Consider the following 18,298-nt stretch of genomic DNA (forward strand, 5'->3'; position numbering starts at 1 on the left):
TTAAAGGGGAGATAATTGAGAATTATTAAAAAATTTGTTGGTATTTTTCAAAAATCTTCTTCTCAAAAACTATTCAGCCGGAAAAGCTTAAACTTGTGTGGAGGCATCCTCAGGTAGTGTAGATTCAAGTTTGTTCAAATCATGGTCCCTGGGGGTAGGGAGGGGCCACAAGAGGGGGATCAAGTTTGACATAGGAATATATTGAGAAAATCTTTAAAAATCTTCTTCTCAAAAACTATCAGGCCAGAAAAGCTCAAATTAAAATGGGAGCATCCTCAGGTAGTGTAGATTCAAGTTTGTTTAAATCATGGTTCCCGGGGGTAGGGTGGGGCCACAATTGGGGGATCAAGTTTTACATAGGAATATATAGAGAATCTCTTCAAAAATCTTCTTCTCAAAAACTATTAGGCCAGAAAAGCTCAAATTTAAATGGAAGCATCCTCAGGAAGTGTAGATTCAAAATTGTTCAAATCATGGTCCCCGGGGGTAGGGTGGGGCCACAATTGGGGGATCAAGTTTAACATAGGAATATATAGAGAAAATCTTTAAGAATCTTCTTCTCAAAAACTATTAGGCCAGAAAAGCTCAAATTAAATTGGAAGCATGCTCAGGAAGTGTAGATTTAAGTTTGTTCAAATCATGGTCCCCGGAGGGAGGATGGGGCCACAATAGGGGGATCATGTTTTAAATTGGAATATATAGAGAAAATCTTTAAAAATCTCTTCTCAAAAACTATTTGGCCAGAAAAGCTCAAATTAAAATGGAAGCATCCTCAGGAAGTGTAGATTTAAGTCTGTTCAAATCATGATCCCCGGGGGTAGGGTGGGGCCACAATTGGGGGATCAAGTTTTACATAGGAATATATATATAGAGAAAATCTTTAAAAATCTTATTCTCAAAATCTTTTTGGCCAGATAAGCTCAAATTAAAATGGAAGCATCCTCAGGTAGTGTAGATTCACGTTTCTTCAAATCATAGTCCCCGGGGGTAGGGTGGGGCCACAATTGGGGGATCAATTTTTACATAAGAGTATATAGAGAAAATCTTTCAAAAAATTTCTTTTATTATCTATTTGGCCAAGAAATCTCAAATTGGCGTGTAACCGTCCTCAGATAATGTAGATTCAAGTTTGTTCAAATCATGGACCCTGGGGGTAGGGCGGGGCCACAATGGGGGATACATTTTTATATATAGAGAAAATATTTAAAAGTCTTCTTCTCAAAAGTGTTAGCCCAGGAAAGCCCAAATTTGAGTTGCGGCAGTCCCAGATCATATAGATTCAAGTTTGTTTAAATAATAGTGCAGGGGTAGGGTGAGGCCACAATGGGGGATGAAATTTTATTTAGGAATATATAGAGAAAATCTTTCAAAATCTTCTTTTTAAAGACTATTTGGCCAGAAAAGCTTAAACTTGTGTAGAGGCTTCCTCGGGTAGTGTAAATTCAAGTTTGCAAAATCACAGTCCCTAGTGGTAGGACGGGACCGTGATGGCGGTTTGAATTTTTACATAGGAATATATAGAGAAAATCTTTAAAAATATTCTGGGAAAGTATTTGGTCCAAAACTCAGTACTTAGTGTGAAAGCACAGGTTATGAGATTAAAGGTAGATTTAAGTTTGATGAAACCATGATTCCCTAGAGAATAGTGGGGCCACGAAATGGGGGGGGGGGGTTATAGGAATAGAGAAAAATCTTAGAGGTACAACAACAAAAGGGGCTTGGTATTTACCAAAAAATAAGAGGTGGATAAAAATTGGCAGATTTTAAATTTTTTTTTTAGCAAGATCTACTGTACTCAGTTGTCAAGATATTTTGATACTGTAATGCTAATTTGATCAGAATTAAGGCAATTGTTGCTCAGGTGAGCGATGTGGCCCCTGGGCCTCTTGTTGATTTTGTTTTGTTTTGTTTGGGGGTGATTTTATGTAAAGGATTGAGAATTATTACCAATATATTATATGAATGATAACAATGCTAGTATATAAACTCCCGTCTTTTGGTTAGGAAGACATTTTTTCTATGAATGTACACTGTTCATATAGTTTGGAATTCCTCGAAGCGATGCCAGTGTTGTTACGTGTAAATGTCTAGATGAAGTTTAAAGAATCTATATGTTAATTCTTTAAGGCCAAGGCAATTTCTTGGTAACATCATCAAGATGTCAATGTAATAGTTTTGCCAAATTCCATATTAGTATTGTTCAAGTCGTCATTGTAAAATCTACTGCTGTGACCAAATAAAACCGATACGGTAATCTGATGTCCTCGAAAAGTATAATTTAATCTATATTTCATCTAAACTATGATTTAAAAAAAATATGTAATTATTATATAAACTATGAGATGAACAGATGAAAGCTAATTTTGTATAAAGAAAAATAAAAATCTTATAGAAACGTCAGCTATGCAAATTTAAGGACTATAAAATGGGCTGTACCATGATCAGATTTGGTAAACTCTGCATGCACAATGCATATTTAGAAGATGGGCTCTTGACGCATGGTAGGTGACCCGTGATAAGTGCATTCAAATAAACTTGTCTAAGAACGAAAAAAGATAATGCAATGACAGAGAGGAGATACTTACTGTATCAATTCAATTGGAGTAGTTTCCTACCACTAGGCACTCATTCCTTACTTCAACAGAAACTGTTTAATGCATGCGCTATCTCAGTACATCGCATATTTTTAGGAATTTAGCGGTAAACGCATTTCAATACTGTGCTCTGAATTCTAAACGATCAGAAAAGTTAATTTTACTTAATAAATAAACGTAAATATGATTTAGAAACATTCCGTACAACAATACCCTGACAATACTTTGCAAAACAACTTGAAATGGTTAAGCTAAGGTCACATGTAGGCCAAAAAGATCGCTCAACCCTGGTGTCGGACGACCCAGAACAGTCACATTAATTTCCAGGAACACCGATATCTTCAAAAGTTTGACTATTTATTAGCGGTGAAAACTAGTAGTCGCTCGATCATCGAACGTTGTACCACATTTTTACGGGCGACCAATTGCATAAATAATTTTGCAATTGCTGAATATTCAACTGTAACTACTCGGGCATTGCTTCAATTTATTGACGAAAAAAAGTCTGAAGTAAGACATCGTCCGCCTGGCCACCGCTCACCGAGCGAGATACGTTAGATGTTTAACGTAACCCGTATACGGTCGGTCGTTCATTAGCCAATTTATAAAAAAAAAAAAAGTCGACCCTCGTTCGATTTTCGGTCGTCGATCTATGTGTGTCAGCCGACTTTTAAGAAAATTCCAAATGCGTAAATGTCGACCGACCGAGGACAGACATAACTGTCTGTCGATAGTCGGACGATGATCGAGGGTTGCTCGATTCAACGACGGTTTCCACTGAGAAATCGGTCACCTACGCAGAAAGAATTATAACTTGGCCTGACGGACACAAAATTGGTCGGCCGACTAAAAAAAATAGGTCGAAATCGGTGAAGACAACGGCTAACTGTCGCTCAAATAATCCCATTTTTGTCTCATTTTTTGGCCATCGGTCGTTTTTGGAAATGTGACAGGGGTTTTACTTGTACTATAGTATTACACAGTATTGTTTTTGCTAAAATTTATATGAATTATAAGCAGTTGTAACATATGTACATAATTATAAACATATCCGTACACTCTATCTAAGCAAAGCACACGTCACTACTAGTATTAACGTTATACAATATTCTACAAAAAATATTTTTCGGAAATGCACATTCATAGGAGGAGAGACCCTATACATCAATAAATCAAAAAGTTATGTAAATAATAATAATAATGGTAATACATTGATTGGATGTACGAATAGACTGACATTCCCGTTTTTACCAGCCTCACGCAGATACATTGCGAGATGGCACAATTGTTTGCGATTATGAATGGTAAGGAGTTGAACTAACTTAATTAAGGACGAGTCCAGTAATATTTTTTTAAATACAATACACGTAAACATTTATAAAAAGGACAGATAAGTATAAAATGGAACTACCCTCGACTTCACCTAAATTACAATATTTGCCGATACGCAACGATCTGACAGTTCCATTATAACGGCCTTGCTCTACCAAAAGCATATGCAATGACAGTCTATATTTTGTTAAAAGGACAAGGTTTTCCGGAACATTTTTACGCAAATAAAATTGTAAGCAAAAAGTGTAAGGCAGATACTTGAACAGTAAATTTTTAAGAAAACATTAGTGTTAGCCACATTCTGTGAAAGCCATACTTCATGCATACCCAGTGATACTAATAATTCTCTGATATTAAAACACCATGTATTTGGTATCAATTTTGAAATCAATTCAATACAATCAATATACAATTTTCTGTTTTAATAAGTTTCAACCAATACTTAATGATGCGCAATTTGCGCATAATTCTCATAGGTAGACGACCTAACTCTGAATAAACCATAAAGTTTGACGTACATTTTTTAACTTTCAAAATTCTTTAACAAAAGTTTGTGTGAACTCGTTCTATTTCATCCCCAGAATGAAAACCCCATATCTCGGAGCCATGTATAAAAAATGCTTGATTTAGTCTCAATATTTAAATAAGTTTCATTACACACTTTCTGAATGCCAAACATACATTTCCTACCCTGCAATGCAATTGTTTTCTGTGTAACATTAAATAGTATTGCTGCTTTTTGGGGTTAAAAGTAGTAGTGTGAATTATCTACACGTATCTACCGAATTTTTACGCATGTTTAAATTCATTTAAAAAAGAGTTTATGACAAATTAAATATGATAACCCAAATATGTGTTTTAATTTATGTTACTGTTATTTACCAGTGTTTTAAAACGGTTCAAGGTTTAGAAATGAAGTTGTTTAAACTTTTCCATCAGAATATTAACACGCATTTGCATTAGTACGTAATGTAGTCTCTAATTAAAAAAGCCAGTTATTCAGAACCTTTTCACATGTTTGCTTTAATGAAAAATCCGAATTTGAATTCCCTGTCTGGTGACCAAGATTCCGGAAACTATATATATTATATAGCAAGCGTGACAATTTTATAATAGAACAATGACAGTAGTTGAGAGGGAAATAATGCTTATCTATGACAACATACCATTTTTATGAAAGATAATTTTAGTTATCTATTCTATATTAGATAAGGAAATACTAATAATTATAGATTTGACAGATTTTCTTTGATGTACAAACTACTGATTGAATATCCGCGGTGACATTGCAAAATATGTATTGTTAACATATTACTTTACATCTAATCTTATTAGACTAGAATATTTTAATTAAAAGTTTTTTTGTGCAACATTTTGATGGGTACACCAATATTGGCGTAAGATTGGTCTAGAAAACAAGGAAGAAAATCCCTGATTATAAAATAACGACAATTCAATATCCCACCAAAAATGTAAACACAAACCAATTTTGCCTCACATTTATATTTATAGGGTATCTCAAATTAGTGACATGATCAGAAATTTAAACTTCTCGGTTTATGAAATTATTTGAAATAAATCAATAAAGGTTTTAGACAAAAGAAACAAAACCAAATAAGTACTACTCTACAGCGTCGTTGTTGAGTCCATTAAAGAAATCGAATGATAAGGAGGAACGCGGGTCATTTATATTTTTTTTTTACAAAGTGTCTGGCACTATAATTATGTTTAGTCGCTGAAGCGAACTAAATAACATATTGATATGCCTGTTCTATGTACATGTATGTTTCATATCCCTAAGTAAGAGCGTATACAATGGCTTTAAAGCGACGATACACAAATATTTCATTAAAATAAACATCAATATGAATATAAATAAAAGCATTGAATGCTTATTTTTGGATGTCGTTGGTCCTATAACACACCAAGTGGTGCATACAAATTATCACAGCGCGCTAACGCGCGGTATTCAATTTGTCTGCTCAGCCTTGGTGTGTTTTTGGACCGACGACATCCAAAAATAAGCATTCAATCTTAATGCTCAAATTTACATAAAGAATATAGAGCTTAGCAATTCATTACTGTACATGTGAAAACTGATGTCAAACACTATAAATTTAATTGCAAAAGAACACAAAGAAAATGGAAAATAAACGGTTATGAATGTATCATACAAAATATACTAAGAAAATACAACTCATTTGGCTTTCTGTCATTTCCCTAACAGTGTACATCAGAAATCATCAAATTTTTTAATATAATAGTATACATATAATTGAAGATTTTTAGATTTTCCCTATTTGTCTTTAAGACTTTTTTTTTATCAATCTAAAAGTAAAATAGGGAAAAGTTAATTTTGTGCAGAAAATAAATTTCTGCTTTAGGATAGTTCTGTTTTAATCTGTCTGCTGCGCTACATACAGAACGCATGAGAACACTCCTTATTCCTTCCTGGACTTTAAAGTTACGGTTTACCCACCAGCCCTATCGCGGTATCATTTGTTCTTTTGATGTTCTCTCAGTGATAACTTTTTTTCAAAGGAATCGCAATAAGCCTGTCTAAAGACCACGCAGTTATTGTATGGAAACAGTGCCAATTCTCGCAGATATTTAATAAAATAAAGTTAATTGATGCGATCCCACTGTTTCATTGCTAGGACCCTAGGATTTTATGAGCATAAACAATAGAAAGTTTTAAGAAGGTGTCCTTTTTTTTTTATTGTCAATGATGGTGTCCTTCTATTATTTATTTTTTTTTTAGAGAAGAAGAGGACACGTATAAAATATATTGTGCAGAAGGGGCAGTGCTTTTTGATTCATTTATTGAATAAGGATTGTTTCAAATAATTTATTTTCTGTAAAGCATCAGTCAAAGGTCAAAGGTCAAAGTTCAAAGGTCATTGTAGTTTATTTCTGTAGCCCAATTTCTTAATAAATTTTGATGTTCAAATAAAATTGCTCAATAAATCATGACTTTCTGGACTCGCCTTACACAATTATTAAAATAACAAGAAATTCTGGGGAATAATCAGATAGAAATTAAGCCAAGCAAACCTTAAAACCTAAATTGGATATCACATGGACGTTTTCATAACTGCTTTAAGCATTCATGGGACAAGTTTCTTTTACATTGTATTAAATTTATATATGATGATCTATTTTTTTCTACCACTTTTTGTGTTACTATTTTTTTCTCTTACTTACTTATGCTTACTAACACATGTAATACGATGTTGTATTATAATTTATATATAATTTATTAGACCCTTGACATAACAATTTAATGCAAATACGTTATTGTACCTCATGTACCATTGTATGATAATGGTTTGAGAGAATAAATTGAAGTGAATTTTAAATTGGCACAAACTGTGTTTGAAATAATCTACAAATACGATTTTCTCATATACGATCTGCAGGACAGCTCTCAAATCCATTATACAATAAGGTTTGAATCTAGAAAAACAAATGAACAATTAATAAGTCACTTTTAAATTAAGAAGAAATTACAAATATCCGTATTGTATACTTTAAGTAAAACATATTTACTTGTCAATGAGTCAGTTTGCGTAAATCCACAGTTTAATGAATAATCCACTCGGGGGTGTACATTTTGTTTTGGTGTAGATTATCATCTACGTCATTGCAACATTCCTTAATGACTACGATTCCATAAAAGACATAAACTACGCCAGTGGCAATTAAAGACATACATGAAATGTAAGAATTAAAGTGTTTGGTTATAAAAGAATATTAAACAAAATGTTGTTCTTCAGTCAAAATTACAAATGAATTTAAAACCGACTGTTTTTGTTTCTAGAAAAAAAAAACCCAAGTCTGACGATTATAAACGTATGTACTCTGGTTTTCGTCACCAGACTTTCCGTTCTTGGTACATATGTTGCAAACTGAATTACTACTATAAATCTAGAGTATGCAATTCAATGCAATCATTTGTAATTTTAATCAAGAAATGATAAAACTTTTATCGCATGTACGTGTAAAGCAAGCAACCAGCAGGTTTAGCTTGTATATTTCGTCACAAAGGGTATCAAATGGCCTTCGGGAGACACCGAATTCTGGAGAAGAAGCAATTAGAAGTAATTGTTGCTTCAAGTCATCCGCACTTATAGTCAATGGAAAGTATTTGCATTTTATCGAAGGTAGCCAGTTAATACAATCACTATATGCCATACCTTACCTAAAAGCACTAGGTCTTCCCGTACACATCTGTACTTTTCTATAGAGCAATAGATTTCTTTTGGTTAAGTGGTGCAGAAACCTAGATATAAGTAACAGAATCTGTTTTGGCACCGACTCGTTAGATATATCGGCAATTGCATAGAGACTTAACTTCACACCAAATAACCTTCTCTGCAATTGCCGATATCTCTAACGACGATTTTCATTGCTGTCGATTTTATTTTTATTAAATACCACCGATGCAAATTAATAAAATGTATATCCATCAATTATAACGTTTGATGGTAGAAATCGAGAAACACAGAATTTAACACCTAATATAGTTTAATCGTAATAACATCAAATTCAACTGCAAACAAATGAAGCAAAATAGTAGATTTTATAATTTGTCTGTTTTCACCGCTCTAAAGACAACTACCGTGTTATGTGACGAGCACACAATACAGTACTTAAAAACTGACGAGACACATGTACTTTCGTAATTTATCTCATTTTATTGCATAATTACTTCGGTCATCGCAGAAATCAGATTATATATACATAGCAGGCTTAGACTCAAATGCAGCACTTCAAAACACAACCTTTTCTCTCGCAATTTAGTTTACAATGCAATTTGCACATGCAGTAAACCCAAAACCAACGAACACGATCTTCTCGAATGCCCCTGTGTGCAATGCAACAATGTTTCACGTAGATACTTTACCCTTTAATACTGGCGTCAATATTTTACTATATTGGGATAGCAGTTCACAAATTTATTTCAGCATCAAAACGCTTTCTGACAGCAATTTATCCCACTTCTTACATCCTCATTGTTATTTTACTCACCTTGCATTTTATTTTATACACTAACGCATATTTTATTTTAGTTATATACACACTGTTAGTTCATCCTTTAATTTTTCGAAAACGTGCTTACAACGACACTGCAACCTAGGCACATCAACAATTTAGAATTTGTAAATTGGGTCTATGAAAACGGATTAATATAAATGTTGTTTAATCCTTGTTTAATTCCGATTATTGTATATAAATATTGTACGTTGTATTCGTAATGAACTATGGTTTACTCTAACTGCAACAAATTATAAAATCTCAAAACCGAATAACTATAATTTTAACCGAACAACTATGATGTAGGTATACAACGCCATTTAAATTGACCAAATCCTGAATATAATTTCATAACATAAAATCATATTCGCATATCATATATAGTTAAAAAATTATGTTGGAACAAGCATGCACTCATAGTTTACTATTTAAACAACCGATAGACTATGCCAATTTTTGCCTCAATATGTCAATTATGTTAAAATAGGTCATTTTAATAATGCTACATGTATATCTCCTTAAGACATCTTTCAGATAACTCAGTTTTACATTGAATTTCTCTAATTGATTTAAACTATCGATAAAAAATTACATTATCTCTTATTGCCCTTTTCATGACTGATTTTAGGGCAGACATTGCAAAATGATGTTAGAACACTTAAACTAGGAATAAACTCGGTTTATACTATATGTATCTACTGGGTCTTATAAACGATAAATAAGTTGATCGTACTTCAGTGTTTTGTTTGATTTATAAATATTCATTAGGAAGATATTGCGTGCAATATAATGTTTAATAGCGCAATGAAAATCGAAGACTTTTCGACTGCACTGTCTACCTGTATGACGTTAATCCGTTAATCCAGGGTCTTTGTTACCGTCGGTATAATCATGTAGTTCTCCCGAGAACGTCTGCCTTGGGTCAGGGTGGAAGTAAAAGCAGGTCTGTTGTTGATGCGAAACAGTAAAGGTTACCGAGTTTATCGATGGCTAGACTGGCTGAAAATTCGGTTTGTGACACAATTAACACGGCATGATCAAAATGATAACTTAAAACCAACTGAAAAAGGCTTATTATGGGGTTTATAGACTTCCCAACAATCAGTCAATGGTTATATGACTATTTATGAAATACTCAGTATGCGAAACAAAGTACACTTTTAAATATTGTAGAACCATTTTAACAAGAGCTTGGACTAGTTAAAACACCACGATTAGTTGTGTCAAACAGCACTGTGACGCAGGTCTGTCTATTTCATTGCTGGCCACTCAGCCATGGCTCTTTGAAATCAACAAGATTTGTCTGGCTTTTGAGCTAAGACTATGCAATCGGTGCATACTTCGCTTGAAACCGCGTCATTTTTAACTAGTTTTGACACAAGAAATAGATAGCCACGTCCTACCGAAAGTCCAAGGTCTTGTTAAAATGGTTTTTATTTCTAAGATAACCATACAATCATAACACCATTGCACAGTTTGGAAATATTATGATGACCTTGGACCTATACACTTTTCCCTAAATCCACCTTCCTGCTAATCAGTTATGTAGGAACGAGAAAAAACCTTTTGTATTTTTTTTACGTAAGTTGCACAGCAAAAATATGAAAAAAGAATGGCTGAAAACGGATGAGATTAGATTTATTCATGCTTTGCTATCATTAATTAAACTCCTATAGTTAAATGAAATCCGTAATCGCCTGATATAAAGACGATATGTAGCGCTTAATCTGAGGATAGATTTTTAACGCATCGAGAAAATTCAATTAAGCACACAATAACATGTTTCCATTAATAGACTGGTGAATTGCTGATCAATGGAGTAGTTTTCTGTGTGATTTTCAGACGGTTATTACATTCAAGTTGAATCGCGACTTAATTTCCGCTTTCTGCATGCGCTTTTTATGCTGAAATTAGGAAATGCTCTTAGATTTGATTTTTTAAATATTTATTCGGATAAAATAGTTAATTCGACCGTACTCATGTTATTCTTGGGCACAGTCATTCACTCACAAAGTTGGGGATTTGCATGAATTAAATGAAAAGTGATTGATACTGCTTAAAACATATACCCAACTAACGAGTGATTGATGAAAATAATATAGATTTATCACACCTCGTTCTTTAGTTTGATGCCGATGTTGCTTTCCACTTTGCACTCTGATAGGTTTATAATGCATTTTAACCCACTAGATGTATATAATTTCAGAATCTGATAAAGCTATTGTCCTTAGAAAACTATGAATTCTTCAAACGAAGGCAAAGACCAGAAAAAACCCACGTTGCTAACTTTTTCATAGTTTATTTGGCTAACAACTTTATACAACTAGACGGTATACTAATTCTCGATCAAGTATGACGACAATAACGCACTTTGAACCTTGAGAAAATTTCAATTCCCATTTATTTTTGCCAATTCCCCTTCATTTTATTGTTTCAAGAAAACATTTACCATTCCCAAAAGAATAAATCTGAATTAGGTTATTGCTAAATTCATCTCTCTGTTCACCATTCCTGGTTATGGCTAATGTGGTTTTTGAGAAAATTGAACGTCAAATGCGATATATTGTTCTTCCTTTGTTTTGTCGTTATTCCACAAAAAATTGAGTTTATGATGCCTACCTTGTCGTTCATTTTAACTGAATGGCGTTCAAGGAAAAGCCATAATCTTGCTTCTGAAATAGAACATTAGAATTTAAAGATACCATACCATCAACCAAAAAGGAAGCAACTGAAAAGAAACGGCGCTTCAAGACGATGACTAATTTTGACTTCGGAAAAGGATTTGGCGCTAAATGGGGAATTAGAATAGCAAACATCTATGTTAAGAATGAGTTCATCTCTTAATTTTATAAAATTATTCGGCGACATATAACTGAGTTTTTCAACAATTGCATGTAAATGTCCATGATTAAAACCCGCAAGCACAAATAATATTGGGTTGAATAAGTTTTTGTGTTGTTAATTTGACTATGATCGAATTAAATACGTTTTTCACGTTTTAAAAAATAAAGGTCAATTATGCAGGAATTTTCTTGGTCATTTTTGTTTGTGTGTTAATTTTGCTTGCCATTTTAAATTTTGCTAAAGGACAAAACACCAGGAGAATAAATAGTTAAACTGTGTCATAGGCTTTGACCTCATCCAATGCATCGACGAAATCAATGCATTTAACTGATTAAGTAAGCCTCTGAAAGCACGAACACATGCAATGATCTTGAAATTCATCGGGGAGAAAATCCCCTCCTCTGGAAGACGCAGTGTTTTATACATATTGACAAACAGGGGTCTTAATTCTTTGGATTCCTGTTCGTTACTTCATTTCTACCTGAAAGATTGTTTGCATAACACTTAAAATTGTGACGGGAAAATAACTTCGGCTAGAACAATTGCCAACCATATGTCACTAAGTCAGTTTAGTAGCCAACTTGGGCTAAATTGATTTTCTTATTTAAACAGTGTCAATACGATGAAAAGGTCTCAATGTATTTAAATATTTGGTTTAACCGTTTCTTTTAAAAGAATGAAGTTGCTGTTTAGATTCAGCAAGTGCATATCGAAGAATAGGTGGAATCGAATTGCGCAAATTATCTTACCTTATAAACCCTTTAATTAACCCTCGAGTCGAAGACCTTCATTATAGCATCTATGAAATAGCCGAAATTAGCTTACCAAAAATAATCTTGCCAATATATTTGAAGTTGCTATTAACTTTTTGAAATTAACCTATTTATTTCACACCTGAAAGCACCGACCAATTTCTTTTTTCAACGATTTCTTCCTGAATACTTATCCCGAAGAGAATAAAAGATTTCTATTTCGAATTACCGAAAGGTGTGTGATAACATCAACTGGTGTTAAAGTGTTTCTTTTTAAATCTGGATACATTGATTAAATCAATAATAAGAGCAAAGCATTGAAATAAAAATCCAGCGTCAAACTGCTAGGGGATATGCACATGCAATACTAAACGACTTGATACCTAAGTCATGATAGTATCCATAAGTTTTAATGCTTTATTTGAAACAATTCCAAATTCCATCAACAAAAATTTCAATTTGATAAATTGTATTTTTTCTCAGATACTAGAATTGCAGAGGCTATAAAATACCGTCAGTCGACAAAACCCCTTAGTCTATGTTCAGGACAAACTCTTACCACCCAAATTTGCAGAGTAATCACTCAAATTTATTATCGACCCACCGTGGCGAAAATTTGCCCTTTAATTTGAACTTTCCAATATGTTCACCAAAACATTGAGTAAATCGTACAATCATTTAATTTGAACTGAAGATAAATATCAGAAAAAAGCTTTTAACAGGTATTTAATTCAATCATTACATAGCATTAAATCTTTGACCGGCCTTGCGATAAACCGAATCTGATCGTGTAAAACAATGGCACGTGCTTGCACCCGGTGGAATGATGTAGCTTTTTTGAGTGCGGTTGTAAACCCACAACGTCCATTCAATACAATAGGTCCATGACGCATTTTTTCGGTGGTGTCCCCATGCGAGCAACCGACATCTGTCTTATCATGTCTCTTAATTAAAGGATCAATTACTCCGACCCCCTCGATCGCAAGTCATGTACCAAACACAAATAAAACTCATTCCCCTCACGAGGCCGAGAGCAGAGTGTAACAATTGCCACCTTGTGCTCCAGAGTCGACCCGCCTCCATACCAAATCCAATACTCCCATACATCGAATACTGTAATCAAGCAAAAATACCTCTATATTAGAAATTAGCTGAAAACCTATAGCCCAATGCTACAGCGGATTGGTCCCAATGCTAATATTCTCCGATAAAAACTGGCGATAGTAATTCATTATTTGCTATTGTGGGTGGAATTAAAACAGAACCGTCAGTCCTGTTTCTGTGTTTATAATCAAAAACAAGGCCTAAAGAGTGTGTGTATATGTGTATACCCCATGCTCATTTCTTCGAGTACCCGTTCTCTTCGTTAACAAAAAGCTTTTATTTATTTTTACACTTGGCAAGATATATTGATTAAGTTGGATCGAAAGACTGTACAAGACTGACGCGGTGCTAAATCTCCAACTTGAAAGTGAACAATTGGTCTTTCCGTAGCGTAAATTAATAATTGCATTTTTTTCTCTAAAATAAAACTATTTTGCCGATACTAACAGTTTGCACTGTGTTGGAAGAGGATCAGGGACTTTTCCATGAAGAGTGTATTGTCCAAGCATTCACAGACTGGATATAACAGAAAGAAGAGTTTAATGATTCTTCTGTAGGACTAATCTCTGTGGAGACTTTTTATGTCTTGTTCGGATTGTCATGCATGAAATGTCCGATTAGTGAACTCAGAGAAATGTAGAGATTGTTTACCGAAAAAAAAATCGCACAGATCTGTGATACATAAATTTTTCTGGAAGATTTTAATTGAAAACCTGTCATATTTTTAGCAAAACATAGCAAGGAAGGATATGAAGAAATTTCTTTAAACTTGAAAAAATCGCAACTTTTATGTATTTTTTATGGGGATGTCATTTGCTCAACGATTTATTTCTGTGAGGTGAAACCACAATCCAAATGGTTTTACACAATTCATTTAAAATTCAAGGATGGATACTTCTTTTCTATTTTCGGGGTAAGTAGATCCCATTTTTCTCTCCGAAATAGAGTTTGGTTAAACAGAGTATGGCAATGTAATGATTTAATGTTGATTTAATACAATTAGAATAATGAACCGTATTTATGGCTGTCACCCCCATGACAATATTTGAAATATCACAAGTTTGATTAACAGTGCGGGTGAAAGAACGAGCCCTATAAAGTTTCATCGTAAAAGGATGAACATTTAGTCCGATCAATATGCCAAAATATCCTATTGCGGAACATGTGGCACTCTAGCCGTCGCAATTGTATTTTGATATCTTTCAGTTACATACAACGCGACAAATGCGGTGGTTTTTTTTTATATTTTAAATGTTGTAATGCGGAGACATATAGAACTATTGCGCAAAACAAGAGGTTTGTAAATATAGTGGAATTATATCACGACATTGACTTAAATTGGAAGAGAAAAAACAATGATGATATTATATCTTCAGTATCTTTGACTGCGTATTGTTCTTCTCCTTTTACTTCCTTTTAAAGATATTCTCTGTAGAAAATGTTAAATGTCAGAGATGAAAAAAAGAAAGAAAAGGAAATGAACAACAATATTTGTCAGAACAAAAAGCTAAATGCATATTTATATACAATATTACAATGGTCAACATTCTTGAAACGGTGCTTGCCAAATCCAAGGAACAATGTGTCTCAAGTATCAAGAAACCAAACTCTTTACGTCACGACTAATAGCAGTCATCAAGATAATTATCAGAAAGAGAAAAACATGGCACATTGACCAGGTAGCAAATAGTGTAGATACCGTTAAGTCAATACATGGGTCAATATAGCGATTCGTTTTATTCAGAAGGGAGTGCGATTATGGAATCTGAACAATTTACAGTGCACAAATAGAAGAACGACATGCAACGCCGGGAAAAACGCCCCTTAAATTGCTGACGTCATAGTCACGTACTCGGCGCATATTTGCGAAAGATATTACCGCAAAAAAAAAGAGAAAAATCAAACATTAATCGGAAATTTTGATCAAGAAATCGGTGAAATAGTGCAAATTGATTCGTGTTCAAGTATGTGCATCGTAATTATGCAACAAGCGTTTATTATTTGGTGATATCAAGCATTAATGTTCGAATTTCCTTGATTTTATTTTCAATGAATGACTCTGACGTTAATACAACTTCTTTGTTATTCATGAGATTGAATAGTTCCTTTTTTCTTCTTTAAAGAATTATCAACCAATGGTTATGCCAATGATAAAAAGATTCATGAAAATTGTACATCAAATTTGGATTACACTTTATATATAGAATCACAATATGTAAACATTTTACATATCGAGATACCAGTAAGCATTTCAACCCTTTTCCAAAAGATTTTAATTAAGTTAAGTTAAGTTAATGCAACTATAAGATTCATATTTCAAACTCTTTTAACTATAGTTCGATGTTTCAAAAAAGCAGAAGGATTTCTTTAAGCAATCATTAACAATATGGTCTTTTTTCACACTCTAAACTTATGAGCATACGATAAATGATTAGATGATGATTAGAGATATACTACATGCTTAAACCCAGTAATATTTTCCTCTATCTAATAAAACATTTAATAGCCAGTCAACAAAACACGATTGGCGTAAATGCAATAAGAATTTGTGATAATTTATAATTTTAAAAATTTAAACAGTAAAATGGGAAAAATTGTGTTAATTAGAAGCATTTAGGAAAAGTTGTTGAACAGTAGTTTACCCCCGATGTAGCATTTCCTCTTGCAAAATTAGCCAATGGCTTTTTTCTTACGAGAGCAAAAGATTTTCTTGATATTTTGGCTTTACCCGTGTGCATTTGGATAAAATATTAATGATTTTTTTTTCGTTAAAAGCCGATTCATCTTGTAAACATTTTCATCGAAGGGAACGTCAGTCGCAAGGACACCAATGCGACTTACTTGAATTGGTTGACTGTATACTTGCACATGAACAGAGCGATTTCATTTTTTTCATGATCTATTCTTGAAACTTTACTAACAAAAATTCGTATTTAAAATCGCCAATCTATGTTAAACGGTATACATCGTATAACATGGATGGATTCTTGTACACTTACTTACAAGCAATACTCTTGTCATGTTGTTAATTTTGAATTAACTGGGTGGAAGTAAATACAAAATTTACAACATGACACTATATTTAATTGTTTCGACTATATTCCCACATAAAACCCACTTTTTTATTTACGTTAAGAATGACTTTAACGAGACCGAGATTGATATATGACGTCACACCCGTGTTGCTAAAACGAATTCATCTTCCGTAATGTCATTCGCAATTTCGAGTTCATCACATAATATTATCTATAAAAAGCTTAAATCATCTCACAGGGGCAAGAACTATGATGAAAAAAAAGCATATCACATACTAGAGATGTATCCCTCTGTCATATCGGTATACTATAAATAATGTTTTCCAGTTGAGATTAAAACAATTGATCTCATTTGTTCAGGATTAGAGAGTCGTACCATCAAAATCCGTACATCAATGGCGATAGAATTAAGTGACACCTACAATGCTCAATAAACAGCAATGTCGCACGGATTTTGTACTTTGGCCATCTATTTTGTTTTGATATTCGTTTGAAGGGCTAGGCAAATAATCTTATATTTTAGAATCGTATTACGTCGTTATTAAGCGTAATCGGTGAAGGTATCAACATATATATATACTTCAAAGAACCTTAAGCTAGCGCTAATAATTGTCTTCTAAATGCGACTAAGAGACAAAAGGGCTGAGCGACTTTGTGTACGAAGCATTTTAGTATCGTCTGCAGCAGTTGCACCTTAACCGTTCCACTATATTGAAAGAAGTCTGCTTTTTTCACATGCCCTTTGGAAATGCATATTATATCAATTGAAAGCCATTTGAGGAATATTTCTAATCGGCGGAGATTTTTTTTTGTCTATTGTTTATCTGTGTTTGCGGCATATGGTTATCAGATCGCCGTGATGGTATCGGACAATCCTGGTCTCGCTCTTTTATTGCTACTTTGCTAGGAGGACCTCCAACCGACTGTCTGTAAAGGTCCATAAAGGTCTCGGGATAATGTGCAAAGAGAGTAGCTAATGCAGAAACGTTATCGTTCAAAATTTAGAAATAAATAGCAGAAATATGTTTAAAGTATACGGACTTAATCAAGTAGGATATTTTCGAAAAAAAAAATGACGATCGAAGCTAAGCCGTTGTTTTTGTTGTTTTAAATGTTGATCGACTGCTCACTGCAAGTCTCTGTCCTTGACGGTTTTATAGAGTGTCTTATAAGTGCAGCGGGTTCTCGAGTTGTACACACGAAGAAAAGAAATGACAATAGGAGAAAAGAAAATAAGCATGATGGCGTCATGTTGTGGTTAATAAAATAAAAGCACTTATAACTTGATGTTCTGTCCGCAGTTTATCCTTATTTATCATATCAATAGTATTTCTGTCTGCAATGATGGCAGCATAAATGTATTGCTCGAAGAATCACCATTTCATTTTTTTCACAATTGTTAAATAATATGAGTGAAAGAAATTCCATTTGTCTACCCCATGTATTTTGCTAAGTTTAATTCTTCTGACAACCGACTAATTTGACTAAGAAATACTAGTATACTAAATAATCACGACTTATTTTTTAACTAGAAAATTCTTACTTCGCGAAAAGAATTCCTTATCATATTCGGTAATGTGGAGTTTCCTTTACTAAAAAT

The 18,298-nt window shown here is 33.5% G+C and overlaps 1 protein-coding gene across 4 annotated transcripts in view; it reads left to right on the forward strand.

Moving 5' to 3' along the window:
• Positions 1 to 13,631: 13,631 nt before the first annotated feature.
• Positions 13,632 to 18,298, forward strand: part of LOC105330510 (proto-oncogene tyrosine-protein kinase receptor Ret) — a 31,668-nt gene continuing 27,001 nt past the window's right edge. The window contains exon 1 of one of the 4 annotated variants that reach the window (XM_034458724.2): positions 13,632 to 14,576. In XM_034458724.2, coding sequence (XP_034314615.2) covers positions 14,519 to 14,576 — 58 coding nt within the window. In that variant the 5' untranslated portion in view covers positions 13,632 to 14,518. The remainder of the gene's footprint in view (positions 14,577 to 18,298) is intronic. The other 3 variants (XM_034458722.2, XM_034458721.2, XM_034458723.2) reach the window with 3 other exon arrangements.

This window comes from Magallana gigas, chromosome 7 (genome assembly GCF_963853765.1).
Source record: "Magallana gigas chromosome 7, xbMagGiga1.1, whole genome shotgun sequence".
Lineage (NCBI taxonomy): Eukaryota > Metazoa > Mollusca > Bivalvia > Ostreida > Ostreidae > Magallana > Magallana gigas.